The sequence below is a fragment of the Rhinolophus ferrumequinum genome, chromosome 10, assembly GCF_004115265.2.
Source record: "Rhinolophus ferrumequinum isolate MPI-CBG mRhiFer1 chromosome 10, mRhiFer1_v1.p, whole genome shotgun sequence".
NCBI lineage: Eukaryota > Metazoa > Chordata > Mammalia > Chiroptera > Rhinolophidae > Rhinolophus > Rhinolophus ferrumequinum.
In genome coordinates this window covers 27264105-27280821 of record NC_046293.1, presented here as the reverse complement: position 1 = coordinate 27280821, position 16717 = coordinate 27264105, and the positions used below count along the sequence as shown (strand labels likewise).

The window sequence follows — 16717 nt, the reverse complement described above, 5'->3', positions numbered from 1 at the left end:
CATTCCTTTACTTCCACAAACAAAACTCCTGCACATTTCTCTTGCGGCCAAACCTAGCCAGAAATGAGCAGGGAAGGGAATTCTGGGAAACAGTTCAGCTTAGTCAAGTGGACATTGCAAAACCACTACACACCATAAATATTGTTAACTAGCATTCTTTGAAAAGATACCAAATTCACCTATTCTTCTCTGCTTCTACCCAGTAATAAGTCACCTACCTACTTAGGACCCACATCTAAATGAACTGTATTAAGTGCAGTGAGGATAATAGCACCTGAACCCTGTGCCATTTTCACTACCCCTTCCTTCTTTGAAAGCTACGAGCATGTCCCTGAGTTCAAAGCTGGGTTCTGTATACTCCAGGAATTCAAAAAAAGACAATGATGATGATGGCTGAAAAATGCAACTTACTGTCAGTCTAGGTGAAGGGAATATGGGTATTCCTTGTACTATTTTTTTCAACTTTTCTGCCAGTATGAAATTTTTTAAAAATGGAGTTAGAAATAGTAATGAGAGTCGGTGGGACCTAGTCAAGCCATACCAGATTCTGAAATGTAGTATTGTGAAATCTTAAAACGGTGTGAAAAATGAACAAAAAACCCCAGCATGAAACAGTATGCAGAGAAAGATCAATGGATTAGAATATAATCCAGAACTAGATCCTTAATTATATGGAGATTTAATATATGAAAGAAGGGGTGCTTCAACGGAGGGAAGATACATTATTCAATAAATGTTGCTCTTTTCTCCTCCATGACATTTCCTAGAATGACCTTGGCCATTTCATACCTTTCTGAGTTACAGAACATCTTTCTTGATTTGTACTCTAATGAAGTACTCTAGAAATCGTTTGACGCCCCACTAAAATCCTGACCCTCCAAAGGCCTCATAAAGACAAACTTCTTTCAACAGTGTGGCCCAACAAAGGAGAAAGGTATAGCTCCCCACTCCCAGCTCACTGCTTCCAGTTCCTCCATGGCTTCCTCAGACCACGTGATCTCTTTAGTCAGATGTCTCTACCCCACCTTACTAACAGGGGTAAGGTGGGGGGGTTTGGGGGGGGTGAGGGAGGAAGGCATCAGCGCCCACCCAGGAAGGCAGAAATGGGAGCTGAAGGTTGCCCTGGGAAAAAGGCAGCTGCTGCCTTGACCTCTTCCCTGGGCTCTGGTTTCCAACTTGTCTTTCCAGCTCAGAGGGAATGAACAATCTTAATATTTTTTTGGTCCTTAGAAAATCCTAGAAGCTGTTGGTTTTTTCCTATGTCTCATTTAAAAAAAAATTTTTTTTCTTTCCATTTAACTTGGAATATTCATGTTTCTCCTGTCATCCAGTTGCTTTATGTCCTACATTTTATTCTGGGTTGTACGCACCTTACAAGATAGTAGTATCTGATTAAAATCCAAGATTTTAAAAATGTAAAAATCCACAAAGCAGATAAAATTTACCTGAGATGTGCTAAGTTAAATGGGATCGATTTTAATCTTACAAATATACCAAAGGCTGTTTCTGACATAAAAACAAACAAACAAACAAACAAAAAAAACCAGCCCTGAGCTTTGGAGAAATAAACGCACGGTGGAGACCTGCACGATATTCTGCCCCAGTCAGTGACTTCCTTCATCCCTACTCTCAGTTTCAATTTCCCGGCCTGGATCTGTTCCTACATTCCATTTCGTCGTTGCTTCTTCAGTCTTTTCTTCCATTAGCACATTTATGATGTGCAAAGTACTGCATGTAGTACTTCTGTGGTTACTCAAATTGCTTCATTTCCTAAAATCCCATAGAAATTCAGCAGCATTTTGAGTTTATTCTCTTCAGAATAGAAGGCCAGGGAGACTCTGTCGCCATTTCTGTATCCCCGGCACAATGTCTGGCTTATCGCAGGGGCTCCATAAATGCCTGCTGAGTGAGTGCTCTCTGTGGTCTGCTGTCAAAAGCCTGGCCGCACCACAAGTTTACCAGGCCAGTAAAACAAATGCTGGCTAAAAACCTCATTACAAAAATTGGAGCCCTGCCAGTGCTGATGTAATAAAAAGAAACCTAAACTGTGCCATCAGGGACACCCATTATCAGTGGGAGATGAACCCAATGGGGATGTAGAAAGGAGTCTTGGGTTTCCTATGACAACATATGAGGGACAACATACCCTGGCACACAACAGAAATACCAGGGTTTCCCCAGGGCAGGAAGAGTGCCCCAGATAAAGAGCTGCCAGGATGGAAACAGGGTAGCAACAGTAACAACACGGAGACCTGGATTAAATTAGTTCTTTATGTTTACAACCTACAACCCAGAGAGCCTACTGAGTAAAATTTCAGGAAGGCATCAAGGACACGGAGCTTAAAATATTTCTCCCCTTCTCTCCATATTTTCGCTTCCAAAGCTAGACTAGATAATATACACTCCATTTTTAAAAAATCTAAACAAAACAAAAATAATTCCCAATGCAGAGTTCTTTAACGATTTCCTAATAATTCAACCATTCCAACTTCAGTGATCACTGAGAATTAGTTTGGTTAATTCTGCAAAGAGAAAATGCCTCAGGGCAAGGGGGAGACAGGCTAAGTCAGGTGTTCAGGCCAGCCGACTACTTCACATCCCCTTCAACCAGCTGCGAGCCCGGGCGCATTACATGACTTGAGTTCCCAACGTCCTCAGGGTAGTGGTGGTGGGGCCAGGCTGTCCCCACAGCAGGACAGCCGACAGCCGGGCAGCAGGCGACACGCACCACTAGAGAGCGAGCTCCCGCTCTGGTTTCATGCTGAAGGGCTCCAGCCTCTCGCCCTCGGGCAGCATGCTGTTGAGCCTGTCCAGCAGGGGCACCGTCTGGTCTATGCCCATCTGTATGCGGCGGAGGATGGCGGACATCTCGTTGACCTTCTGGATCTGCTCCGCGTATTTGGCGTATCTTTTCTGGCGCTCTTGCATGAAGCTGAAGAGAGTTTCTACAGACAGATCCATCTGCAGAAGGGGAAAAGAAGCGAAATGCAGTAAGTCTAGTGTGAACATGTCCTCTGAGGACGATCAGGTGGTCGGCGCGATCCCCACGAGGCACAGAGTCCCACAGGTCACGTGGAAGCTGACCAGCCTTAGGGGTAGCACTGGGGGGACTAAACCCCCAAACAAAAAAACCTTCACGAACACAACTTTATTAACTGTGATTCCAGAACCATCTTTAGAGGGAGACTAAGAGATGACTGTCTCTGGCTGTGTTTTGGGACTGTGAGCCAGTTATACCTTGTTGAAACCCAGGGATTTCTCTCTCGATCTCTCTACATGAAAGAATACTGGGCTTAGAAATCAGACAGACTAGTGTTTGCACCTGGCTCTGCCACCTGACTTGAAAATACTCTCTCAGGATCTTCATCTGCAGAAAAAGGGAACAAATTCCCGTTACAGCGTTGCTGTGAGGATGACATGAGTTAACACATGCAAACACATCTTAGCACAGGACTGGACATGGCACAGCGGTGCTTTAAAATGTGTTCTTCATTCTTCCCTCTCTCCCCTGAATGGCTGAGATGGACAGTCACTCGGGGGGAGCCTGCAGGATAAGGGGGGACTCTCCCAGCCAGGACCAAAAATGCCAACCAAGGCTCAAGTCCCGTGAGGCAAGTTGTGAGGACTGTTTCATGCAGCCTCTCCCAGTTCAACTTTAGGCTCTAGGCTCCCCTTCTGTGACCTCTTTTCTTCCCCTAGTGAAGTCTTTGGAACCTACCATCTTGATAAAATAGGGGGAGGGGCCCTGCAGCGTGTCAGATGCCTGTACCCCCTCCTCTGTGGACCCCACGTCCGCTCCTTCCTCCTACTTTCATCTATTCCAGGAGCGCGTGCCCTGTCCCAAACAGCATCATGCACAGTGCTGGCGCTCCATGCAGGTTAGTGACTACAGAGCCTCTGAAAGCTTTGTGACCAGAACAAAAACAAAACAAACTATATGTTAATACAAGAGACTAAAGCCAGCCCTGAGAAAAATCACCAGTTCTATTTGTACACTGTGTTGTGGGGAGAGGGATGAGAGGAGGGGAGATGTGGTAGAAGAATTCAGTGCTTGTTTTTTATATGTTGGTTCTTCCCTCCCTTGTTCTGAAACGCCCAGGGGACAAAAAGACAGCTAGTGGGGGGAGGGGGGGTCAGGGAGAAACAAAACCCACCAGGATGGGAAACTCCAAATAACATGGAAACAATTTATACCTTCAGAGGGTTCTCTGCAAGCCTGTTCCATCATTCAGCACACTGGAGGTAGTGACCCAGTAAATTACTGTGTTCGTAACAGTCAACCGCCAGGCCTTTTCAGGATGGCAATTCAACCCAGCACCTAGAAATACTCTGCCTTCTGAGAGATGGTGGGAGATGTGGGAGCTGCTTGGGATCCTCAGAAGAACCAGCACGGCTCATTGAACAGCCCACTCCAGAATTCAGAACCTTCTCGGGCTATCACATTTCACTTGGCAGGAGCATTGCCGCCCTGCCTTTCGCCCCAACTCTACCAGACTAGATAGACCCCCGGGGAGGTCATCTGAAATGGCCTCCAAGGCTCTAACTTATCCTAAGGCCCTTGGCAATCAACCCATCCCCTCCCTGATTTATACCTGATCAGATTTTACAACCATATTAGCAAGGTATTTGTTCAGATGGCACACACGTCCCTACACATTTCTACATCCAGCCAGGGCCCATGTTTAATGTATCCAGAGCTTTTGTCCAAAACCACTTCATGTTTAATGCTTAGGTGAGCACATATAATTCAAGCATGCTGTTCATACGTGCTTATGTCTTTCAATAGTCAATTCCATAACAGTCCATGAAAGAAAAAAAATGATGGAAGAGGAAACTTAGAGTTGAATGACCTCCAAAGTGACAAAACCAAGACTACAATCGAGATCTCCTCAGTCTAGCATCTTCCTTTTACACATATTTCCTTAATGAGCGAGTGTACCATTAGTGGTACGTGAGATTTTAGTTGGTACATGACATGACATTTTACAACATCAAATTACATGATGAAAAAGTCATTGCCTTTTAAATCTTTCCCCATTCTTTCTGATTGCTGCAAGGAAAGTCTCAATCTGGTGCAAGTAAGACTTTCATACCTGGAAAAGTGTAATAAAATTGGTGATATCTATTTCTCATGTACCTGCCCTTTGCAGGTGATATTTATTTCTCATGTACCTATCTTGAGGTAACACTTTTCCTGATCCCTGATCCCTATATTTGTACGTACCATGAATCCCAGTACAGACTTATTCTAGCACATCTGACATGACTTTAAGCAGTAAGTCAGTTATCTAATAAAATTCTGGATCTTACCATTTTGACAATCTGGGATATATCCTTGTTTACCTTTCCTATTTCTATTTTTGGCACAAACATCCTAGAAGCATAAACAGACACAGTCGACAGACATTTATTGAGTACTATAATGTGCCATGCATCCTGCGAGGTCCTCGGGATGTAGAAACTAAGAACCCAACCTATTTATACCCACACAGCTTATCGTGTACATCAATAGGACTTTTCTTTTCCATTGTCTTTGTTAACATGGCTTTAGTTTTCCAGGAAACTCAGGCCCAGGAAGAAAAAGGTTGCAAATAACTTTGTTTCAGGAACTTCCAGAGAAACCACTTCTATGAAAAACTATTAGATTTTTCCGACAGACAGAGAATGACTGTTTATTCTCCACAACTCTGGCCTCGAAACCCTGGCCTTGCAGTGACCACGTGACTAAGTTCTACTCAGTGGTACGTATATGTGGAAGTCTCTTGTGGCAGCTGTTAGCTGGCACACACTCTTTCCTCCTCCTCCTCCTCCCTCTGCTGCTGCTGGAATGCAGCCCCCTTAGACCACGAGAATAACTAAGGGCACATCATTGGGTTAGCAGAGCAGTGAGCTAGTAGTCTGGGTCCATGCAGACTTTTTGGGTGAGAGTAATACCAGGCCTGGGAGAGAATACATTTCCATTCTGCATAAGCCCCTGTAATTTTGGGTCTCTGTAACACCAGTTGAATTTAATCTCATACTGATAGAAAAATGAATGAGATAAAGTCCCTGCCCTCAAGGAACTAAATGTTTACTCTCAAACTCATACTTTAAATCTTGCCCTACATAATCACATTATTTTTTGAAATATGGCAGTATATTTCAGAGGACAGGTGGAAAAGGGTACGAGATTATTTGTGGGTACATCTGCAGGCTTTTTTAAAACATTAGATATCCACAGGATGTGCTCAAACTTGTTCCAGATACCTAATATGGATGGTGCAGCCTATTTGCCCACCTGGTTAGTCCACTGCCAGATATGGCAGCTGGGTGAGGCAGGGTTTCAGGGCGTCACTACAGTGGGAAGAGTTGTAGTCAACAGGTTAATGTAGAATCTGGTTTGGTGCCAGTGCTGAGCCTGAAGCTACTCAGCAAGTCTCAGAGCACACCAAGGCCAGCTGTCGCCAGCCCGGGGCCTGTGGACTCCGATAATTTTCCAAGAAAGAGTGCAAATGTGGGTGGGGCTGGCTGCTCTCAGAGAAAATGCCTCTGGTGTGGGGAGAGTTGGGTGGGGCGGGGTCCCAGCGAAGCTCACCAGACCAATCAGATTCAGACTTGGCCGTGTGGGGGCGGGCTTGATACAGGAAAGATGGCGCCTGCCTGCCAGCTGCACAGAAGGACCCCTCACAGGAAGAATGGTGACTGTCCTCCAGCCCTCACTCCGAAGCCACAAACCTCAGTCTGCCCCCCGTATGCCTCCGATGCTCCACGCGTAACTCTCCCTCCGCCAGAGCCCAAGGTGAGTGCCTGCGAGCGAGTCTGTGTACGAGCCCTTTAAGAGGACATCTGGGTTTCCCGCAACCTTCTGTCCCTCCAAGTCAGTCAGAACCCCACTGTTTTTCACAGCCAGATGTTGTGGGGGCTCCTCTGCTTGGCACCAGTACTCTGGGCTGGTATGGGGCTGTGGTGTCTCGCACCTCTGGGGCGGTGTGGCGGGGGGAACCTCCACGGCCGAGATAGCCCTCCTGATTCTCAACCGTCACGCACAGGTTTGGGCTAGCCCGTTTCGCGTCTTCGCCCCCTCCTACCAGTCTCACCGTGGCTTCTTTGTATCTTGTGGGGACAGAGCCAGGAGTGCAGTTTCCAGGCTCTCGGCCTCACGTGGAAAGGTGCTCACTAGGGTAGTAAAGGGCCATCAACTGTGATTGGATGGCCATCAGCTGTGGCTAGTTGGCCGTCAGCTGTAACCAGTGAGCCATTGGGCACTAATATAACTGCCGTGGCTACGCTAGCAGCGGATGGTGGCTGAGCTGGCAAGTGTGGATTGCAGTTAGCAAGTGGGGTTGGTTGGCTGGCAGAGAAGTGCACAGCAGGTTGCAGATCATGTGGATCCTATTTCCTGTGTCTCCAACCCAGCCGCCAGTGAGACTATAGTGGTGTGACTCCCCTATCTGTGGCCCTATTGGTATTCCTTTTTGGCCTCACCATATCCTGCGTTCTTATGCGGGGAGCAGGACCAGAGACCTCGCATATGACACCCTGCATGACAATCTTTAATTATAAAACTTTTGTTCAGCCAGACTTCAGATGATTCGCCAGGTTGATAGTTCTATAATTTGGTTGTAATTTGAATGTGTTCACGGAGGAAGCAGGCACAGTGTTTATCTCCTCTGCCATCTCAGGTCTCTTTTCTTCAACTGAGTTTATTAAAAAGAAAAATAAGGAAGAGGGGGCCAGTGAAGAGTCACTGGAAATGAGCTAGAAGCTCAGGGAAAAGTCTTGCAGGTCACCTGGAAGTGGGATCTGGCCTTCTTGGGACAAAGGATCCAAGAAGAAGGTGTAAGAGTAACACATGTCTGCAGGTTGTACCCGTGGGCACTGTTAAGTCAACTGGACTACAAATCAGGAAGAAAAAAAAGAACAGTTAGATGTTAACCAGACTGTTGTCTCAATAGAGCTCCCTTGCTAAATGCCAGACACAGTGTGGAAGGGAAAAAATTCTGGTCAGTTCTCACATCACTTTGAGGATTCTGGAGGCTTCCAGCTCACGACCAAGATTATCCTGAATCCAGTCTGTTGTCTCTGGATAGTTACTGCTGCCAAAGGAATTGGCTATTTGTGACATCCATGCCCAGCCTGATGTTGCACTCCTAACCTCAGGAGGGGCGGGCTTCATGGAAGCTCCCATCCTTACGGAGCTGGAGTGGCAGAATAGAACTTAGTTGCTTTCAGACCCACTGGTTTTAATTCTCAATAGTTCACCTTCCATGGTTTGGCCAGAGCTTTTACCACAGCTGTGAAGTGACCATCCAGACCCTGCAAATGACCTATTTAGATATCTGAAGGCATTGCTGAGCTCGAGCTGAGTGACAGAATCACTCGGAAAGGATGGGGCTGGGGCTTCTCTCACAAGAGGTGAGGGCTTTGCCAAAAAACAACACAATAAGGAACACATGGGAGGCTGGGTAATCATTCCAGCTTTATGACCAACAGCTTGTGGATGAAGACAGTAGTGTCAGGCAGAACTGGGTCAAAACCTTAATTCTGCATATGATTGATTACCTATGACCTTGAACCAGTTACTTAACCTCTTTGCGCCTCAACTTCTTCACCCTTAAATCGGGGATAATAATCAGTACTGACCTCCTAGGGTTGCTGTGAGGAGTAATGACGTAACATTCACAAAACACCTAGAACAGACCCCGGAAAAACAGAGCTCCATAAATTATAAAATAAACATAAACTGAAACAGAAACTAAGTATAGAAACCTCTTCTACATGAAGAATGGAAAAGCCAGATAAGAAATTCAATAAACAAGGGGGAAAGAAAGGGGGGATGACATTTTGAGATATCCAAATAGACACAATATATCTTTGTTGCAAAGGCGGGGGAGCTTATTGTTATGTCTCATCTCTATTACATTAACTGTCTTCAAGGCTTTCACAATCACTCAGATGACAATTTACCATTGTCTGTTTTTGCTGACATGTTTTATTTTTGTTCTGAACTTCTGCTGAAAAATCTTACAACAGAGTCACATTACTCATCCCAAAGTTTCCTGACAGGAACATTTCACACTGTGTAATAACTGAAATCATTAATACCTACTAGCCCTTCCATGTGTTTCGGTCTATATATTCAGCCATGAGAATGATTAACTACTACCACTCTCTGGTGCTACCCAACATGCTAAAATAAACATATGTAAGTGTACATGCATGTATATATATTTTTTTCTCAAAAAATATTTTGAAAGCAAGCAGAAGAGCTTTTATAAATGATACCATCCCCCAATAAGAGTATAGTACTTAAAAATTTTTGTGACATAAAATTTCCTGATAGAATAAGTTTGATGCTGGTCTGGGACAGGTAGATCATCCTATGAAAGAAGTCTAAATGCTTGATGTAATTTCCTTTTCAAAGTAAAGGTAATCTTTTCCAAATAGTGATACATACTACAAGGTCCTATAGCTTTAAGTTAGAAAAGATGCATGATACAACAGTAAGAGCTTCATATAGGAATTGCACATCTTCTAAATTCTAAAACCTTAAGTTGCAGATATGTACAAGATGGCCAAAAACAAGTTTAATAACTTTTTCATGGGTCAAAAGAAAAATGAGGGTGGCTGGATGGCTCAGTTGGTTAGACCATGAGCTCTTAACAGCAAGGTTGCCGGTTCGATTTCCCCATGGGTCAGTGAACTGCGCCCTCCACAACTAGATTGAAAACAATGGCTTGAGATTGGAGCTGAGCCTCCGGTGGGTGGCCAGTTGGCTCAGTGGTTGGAGCTCAATGCTCATGACACCAAGGTTGCCAGTTAGAGTCCCACGTGGGCCAGTGAGCTGTGCCCCCCTCCCCACAACTAGATTGAAGAAACGACTTTGACATCCTGGAAAAACACACTATTCCCCAATATTCCCCAATAATTAAAAAAACAAAAAAGAAAGAAAAATTAATAGGTAAATCGTGTTCCATAGTTAACAAAATTCAAGTCTACAGGATCGATAGACTGTTGCTTTTCCTATGCCTAAATTACTTAGGTTCACAAGAAAAACAAAAAAGACTGCTTAAGGACTTAATGGAAACTACATTTGAAAAGTCACCCCTCTTTCCCATCCTTTAAAAGTAATGTTCAGCTTTTAAGGAGATGCCTCTCAGTTAACTTAAGCCTCAAGATCAATTTTCATTTGGTCTCGATGGATAATTGACTCTTTGCATGCCTTCTACATGTACATTGCTGTTTCCCAAGGAGGTCAGGTCAGGAGTACGAAGTCGGGAAGGAGGAGGCCCTGGTGTGCCCAGGCCAGTGTACCACGGGGCTGCCTGCCCTTCTTCTCACATTCCAAGCCCAGCCCCAGCTTTGTCCTTCCTTTGCATGGACATCCCTCTGTGCGCCCAAATGTAATGATACAGTGATACAGAATTCTACTCTTATTTTAAGGTTTTTCTAGCTAATGGGGCTAAAAGGGAAAACATAACAATTCATCCTGTTGTTCAGTTATCCAAATAATGAATTCTGAGGTCAGGAACAATCTGTGGGGACATGGCCATGCCTCAAATGTCTGTTTGGAGATGGGCATATTACTGATTTTTAGCAATGCAGGCTCACCCCCACCCCAAATCCTTGGCATGGCTAATAATTCATTACCATAAAGACACAGAAGGCTTGAATTTATTAGGTTGGTGCAAAAGTAATTGTGGTTTAAAAGGTTAAAAATAATTGCAAAAACAGCACTAACTTTTGCACCAACCTAATAAATCCAACTAGTTGTGTGACAAATCACAAACTGAGTCTCTCAGCTTCTACTTTTTTTTTTTTTTTTTTTAACAGGACTTTATTGGGGAACAGTGTGTACTTCCAGGATTTTTTTCCAAGTCAAGTTGTTGTCCTTTCAGTCTTAGTTGTGGAGGGTGCAGCTCAGCTCCAGATCCAGTTGCCGTTGCTAGTTGCAGGGGGCACTGCCCACCATCCCTTGGAGGGAGTCGAACTGGCAACCTTGTGGTTGAGAGGACGTGCTCCAACCAACTGAGCCATCCAACTAACTGAGCCATCCAACCAACTGAGCCATCTGGGAGCTCAGCGGCAGCTCAGCTCAAGGTGCCGTGTTCAATCTTAGTTGCAGGGGCGGAGCCCACCATCCCTTGTGGGACTCGAGGAGTTGAACTGGGCAACCTTGTGGTTCAGAGCCCACTGGCCCATGTGGGAATCGAACCGGCAGCCTTCGGCGTTAGGAGCACAGAGCTCCAACCGCCTGAGCCACCGGGCCGGCCCCTCAGCTTCTACTTTTTAAAAGTGGTAATAATAATAGTTGTCATCCGTCCATCCTATCTCACAGTAGTGTTATAAGGATTATAAATGAGAGTATAGAGCTATAAATTGAAAGGTTATATTATTATAACAAATTCCACTGAATGGCCAAGTATGCTCAGAGGTTTTTTCTAACACTAAAATAAAACTACGATATTCTCAAATTATACGACCACATTCAAAGGAAAATGGTTCAGTGTTTTACACACAGCTTCACCCTCTCACATGTTCTGAATCTTAGAACTACCAATTCTCCTGATTAGAGAGCAGTCAGCATAACATATAAATTAGTACTGTCCAAAGGGCAAACTCTGGTGTTGCAAATATACCTCCTCATTTCACCAAAAATATACAAATAGCTAACAAGTACATGAAAAGATGTTCAACGTCATTCAACATCAGAGAGATGAGAATCAAAACCACCAAGAGATGCTCCTTTACATTCACTAGGATGGCTAAAATAAAAAGAGAGACTATAACAAGGGTTAGTGAGGATGTGGAGAAACTGAAACCCTCGTGCACTTCTAGTGCGAAATGTAAAATGGTGCATTGCAGCACTTTGATAAATAGGCTGGCAGTTTCTCTAAAAGTTAAACATACAGTTACCATATGACCCAGCAATTTCACTCCTAGGTATATACCCAAGAGAACTGAAACATATATTCACACAAAAGCTTGTACACAAATGTTCATGGCAATATTATTCATAATAGCCCAAAGTGGAAACAACCTAAATGTCCATCAGCTGAAGAATGGATAAACAAAATGTGGTATATTCATACAATGGAATATTATTCGCCATAAAAAGGAATGCAATACTGATATAAGCTACAACATAGATGAGCCTTGATAACATCATGTTAAGTGAAAGAAGCTAGACACAAAAGGCCACAAATGATTCCATTTATATGAAATGCCCAGAATAGGTGATCCACAGACACAGAAAGTAGATTAGTGGTTGCCAGGGGATAGGAAAACAAAGGATGGGGTTTTTTTGGGGGGTGATGAAAATGTTCTGGAATTAGATAGTGGTGTTGGTTGTATAACTGTGTGAATATACTAAGAACCACTAGAATTGTACACTGTAAAAGGGTGAGAAGTACCTCAACATCGAGTTCTCCACAATCTATTAGAACCTTCTTTGCTTGTTCTTAGACTGACCCCATAATGGCCGAATTCTTAATCTCACTTCCGACGGGCGGTACCTTCTTCTTAAGATCTTTCTTCTACTCTAAGAACATGGTGCTTGGTCTCAGTTGCTCTAGTTTTCACATGTCAGCTACTTCCTAATTGTCTCTGACTCATATTATTAAACTGTCTCTACTTCAGAGAGTGGAATGCCCCCTTGCCACCAGAGTTTGGCACGATCTAGCCCACCCTCCTTCTTCTAGCCTCACCATGCTTTTCACTCAATCTCTATTGGGGATCCAGACAGACTATAAAGGTTGCTAGGCTGCAACACAAACTTTTCCGGATCAACTTTGTGTGTTCTAGTGCTCCAACCCTCCTTCAGATCACCATGCTTACATGGATTTGGGGATTCTCTGTGAGTATCTTCTCTGGGATGCCTCTTTTGCACAATGGACAAACAATGGCAGATGTTTTCATTTATTACATCACAGGCTAAATGTCACCAATTATCACATACTGCACATGTTGAAGTGACCCTGTTTCTGAAGACAGTAGATTGCAATGACAGCTTAGAATAGTAAACTCTTATTTATTCTCATATCATTCTTTTATTTTTATTTTTTTTTTTTTAGATTTTTTTTTTTTATTGGGGAAGGGGAACAGGACTTTATTGGGGAACAGTGTGTACTTCCAGGCCTTTTTTCCAAGTCAAGTTGTTGTCCTTTCAGTCTTAGTTGTGGAGGGTGCCGTTCAGCTTCAAGTTGTTGTCCTTTCAGTCTTAGTTGTGGAGGGCACAGCTCAGCTCCAGGTCCAGTTGCCGTTTTCTAGTTGCAGGGGGCAGAGCCCACCATCCCTTGCGGGAGTCGAACCAGCAACCTTGTGGTTGAGAGCCCGTGCTCCAACCAACTGAGCCATCCGGGAGGCAGCTCAGCTCAAGGTGCCCTGTTCAATCTTACTTGCAGGGGGCGGAGCCCACCATCCCTTGCGGGACTCGAGGAATTGAACTGGCAACCTTGTGGTTGAGAGCCCACTGGCCCATGTGGGAATCTAACCGGCAGCCTTCGGAGTTAGGAGCATGGAGCTCTTAACCACCTGAGCCACCGGGCCGGCCCTCTCATATCATTCTTTGTATCTACAAATCAGACAAGAAGAAAAACCTCTCTCTGGGAAACCTCAGTCTACATGGTCTACCAAAAACATCATTCTCCTAGTAGAGATGTGGAGCTGGGGATTCAGAGATCACAAAACGTGCCCAGGGCCACACAGCTAACTAGCAATGAAACCAGAATTCAAACCCATGACTCTTCACCTAATCTTTACCTATCTTTTCACAGAGCTCATTAATTCAAATGTCAATTCATTTCACTTAAATACATATCATGTTGAGCAATGTGTTCAATATGTTTTAAAAATCCTTAACAGATTAATCTAAATGGCAATTTTTATAGTTTTCAAGTGCAGTGAAAGACTGTTTCTAATTTAACCAATATTTAATTTTTAATAACAAAAATAACAAACCACCAGATAAAACATGGACATTTATAGAAACAAAATCTGAGAGGATACCAAAGGAATAAACTATTAACAGATAAGCTTGAGTGACATTTCCACTGTCAGTCTGTTTGTACACTTGGTACTCTGACATTTCACTTGTACAAGCCTTTCTCGATCCTTGACTTCACCAAGGGGGCTTAGAACGTAGAATTTTAGAGTGGCATGGGTCCTGAGAGATCCTTTGATCCCATACCCCTCACTTAACTAGTCTACTCCAGAGTGGTCACGCTGGTACTGCCACAGCCCGGTCTAGATTCCAAATATCGTGATTTCAGGGGCCATCGCAGGACATGACTGTCAATTGCCCCAAGCAACAAAGTTAGCCAGTGGCATTTCATTTCCCATAGTTTATCTTGTCAGATAAATTATAACTATGTGTGAAAACTGTGATCCAAAGCAAAGTTTTTCAAGACACCATTTCTGGCCATAAGGAAAACAAAACTCTAGCGTTAACTGATGTCAAAATCAAATGACAAGGTCAAACCAAAGAAATATCTCCAGGTCATTAGGAATAGGAACCTGCACAGGTAGACCTAGCTCTGCAACTAGGAGGATATCAGTCAAAACTGTGCCCAGCGTCTGCTTCCTTCTGGAATTACGCAAGCCTTCTCCAGCTCCTTATTAGCCTGCCATTTCCTGTTGCTCAATGGTCAAACAATGAGCAGACTGTTGCCAGTGTTTTCATTAATTACACCACAGGGTGAATGGCATCTATTACCACATAGTGGACATTTTGAAGTGACCCTGCTTCCTTTGTTCAAACTATGTAAATGTCTCAGTAAAGGAACAAATTTTATTGGGGTCTTCAAGAGAATCAAGAGATACCAAGACCTCAGGAATTTGAATCGCATCACTTGCTCTAATAATTATTTTGTGACTTGCCCAACTTTCCCTTATGCCTTCTTACCCTCTGCGGGAAGGTAGGAGAGAAATAGCAAAACCTTTCAGCAGTTCCCAAAGCCAAATATGTTAGTCAGGCAGATTACCCTCTCCTTCCCCACCCCCCAGAAAGGGGCTAGACAGCAATACTGAAAGGCAGGAAACGATAAAGAACATCAGGGTAAAACTAAAAGCTCGAGGGCAGAAATCCCACTCCTCCCTCTGACCTTGGGAGAGTTTTCCCTGGACTCTATGAAAGACATTACTTCAGGACACACTGACATCTTAGAAGATTTTTTGCCTCCTTGAGAAGTCCCTGTTGTGCTTTTTCTCTGACTAATTAAAGACCCTTCCTCTCTCTCTGCAGTCCTTTCAGAGTGGGACAGGGGAGGCACGAAGCCTCGCAGCACGGATCCACTCTCACCTTCGTTACTTCCACAGTCCTCAGAGATCCTGGTGAAAGGCCCCTTTCACAAAAAAGGGATTGATGAGGAGTGTAGAAAAAGCAGGCAGAGTTGGCATTTTAAAGACATAACTGTGGGGTCTTCTGGGTTATTTTTAAAAGTGTGGCTACGTCCTATAAGGATTGCTTTTGAAATAGAAAAGTATACTGTGAAACTATGAAGGGAATTATAAATATTGTTAGAATTAGGTACAAACAAGGAGAGGAGCTGGGAAGGAAAAAGCCTCACATCAAGAATTGAAAAGAAAGGAAAAAGGACCACAGAAAAAGCATTTGGAGTCTCAAATGTGGGTTTTAGATCTGGATTTGAGGCCCAGTTCCACTACTTAACAACTGTGCTTTACCACAGTTGACCTTTCAGGTCTCTGTACCTCAGTTTCTTCAGCTGTCAGACACAAATGATAATGTATGTAAAATGCCTATTCCAGACCTGGCACATGGTAAACGTGTGAAACACGACAGCTGTGTTGTTAGTATTACTATTGCTACTTCCTTAAGAGAGGCATGGAGAAGCCAAGTTGGTAGGTGTGGTACATAGTGAAGAAAACCTGGATCCCCTTCCCAATGTCCAGGATTAAGGGAAATAAAAGTTTGTATGACCTAAGTGACACATTAAATATTTTAAAACCTGAGCTAAGGTGACTAAACAATGTAAAACTGGATTAATTAGAATTCCCTCATTTAGGCACCCAAACGATCCATGAACGCAGCCCCTTTTTTGACTCAGAGTAAAGAACAGACCTTGGAAGTGGTGTGGAGGTAAATATTTCACAGCCAAAACCCTCTACCACACGCCTGAAGAAAGAACAGGAGATACCCGATACGAAACGACGACGACGACGACGACACTAACACAGTATTTGGCGCGTCTCAGTTGACGCCAGAGCCTGTGCTCCTCAACACTGTGCAGGACGACCTCTCCTGACTTGCAGGGGCCTGATGTAGAGTCCAGAGGCCCATGTCAGCACCCATGCAGACAGCTGAGGTAATGCTTCATCTTCACCACATGTATTCATCCACCAAACATTTCCTGAGCACTAGGGGAGAAATGGGGCCGGAGTTCACTTCTGACCAAGGAATGTTTTACGTACAGGCTGTTGGCATATGTTGATGAGGATGCAGGCATCAGGCGGAGAGAGGGAGCAGATGGTAGCAGGAAGGTGTCCAGCGAAGGCATGCGGCCGGACTGGACACCACGGAGAGCCTGAATTTAATGGGTTTTGGAGAATACGGCTATGCCCATTACAAGATGGAAAGGCAGGAGAGTAACTGGTCACTGAGAATCTAGGTCTCAGCAAGGGTGAAAGAGAGAATGGCTGGGGTACTATAGGATATAGGAAGAAATAATTGCTGAAACTGTGCTGTAATTCTGCCACTAGTATCTCCACAGAATAGTATCAC

At 44.1% G+C, this 16717-nt stretch overlaps 1 protein-coding gene across 2 annotated transcripts in view; it reads right to left on the bottom strand.

Annotated features, from left to right (window-relative positions):
• Positions 1-689: 689 nt before the first annotated feature.
• BORCS5 (BLOC-1 related complex subunit 5) overlaps positions 690-16717 on the bottom strand; it is a 72412-nt gene continuing 56384 nt past the window's right edge. Inside the window, exon 4 of one of the 2 annotated variants that reach the window (XM_033116072.1) lies at positions 690-2961. In XM_033116072.1, coding sequence (XP_032971963.1) covers positions 2731-2961 — 231 coding nt within the window. In that variant the 3' untranslated portion in view covers positions 690-2730. The remainder of the gene's footprint in view (positions 2962-16717) is intronic. The other variant, XM_033116071.1, reaches the window with a different exon arrangement.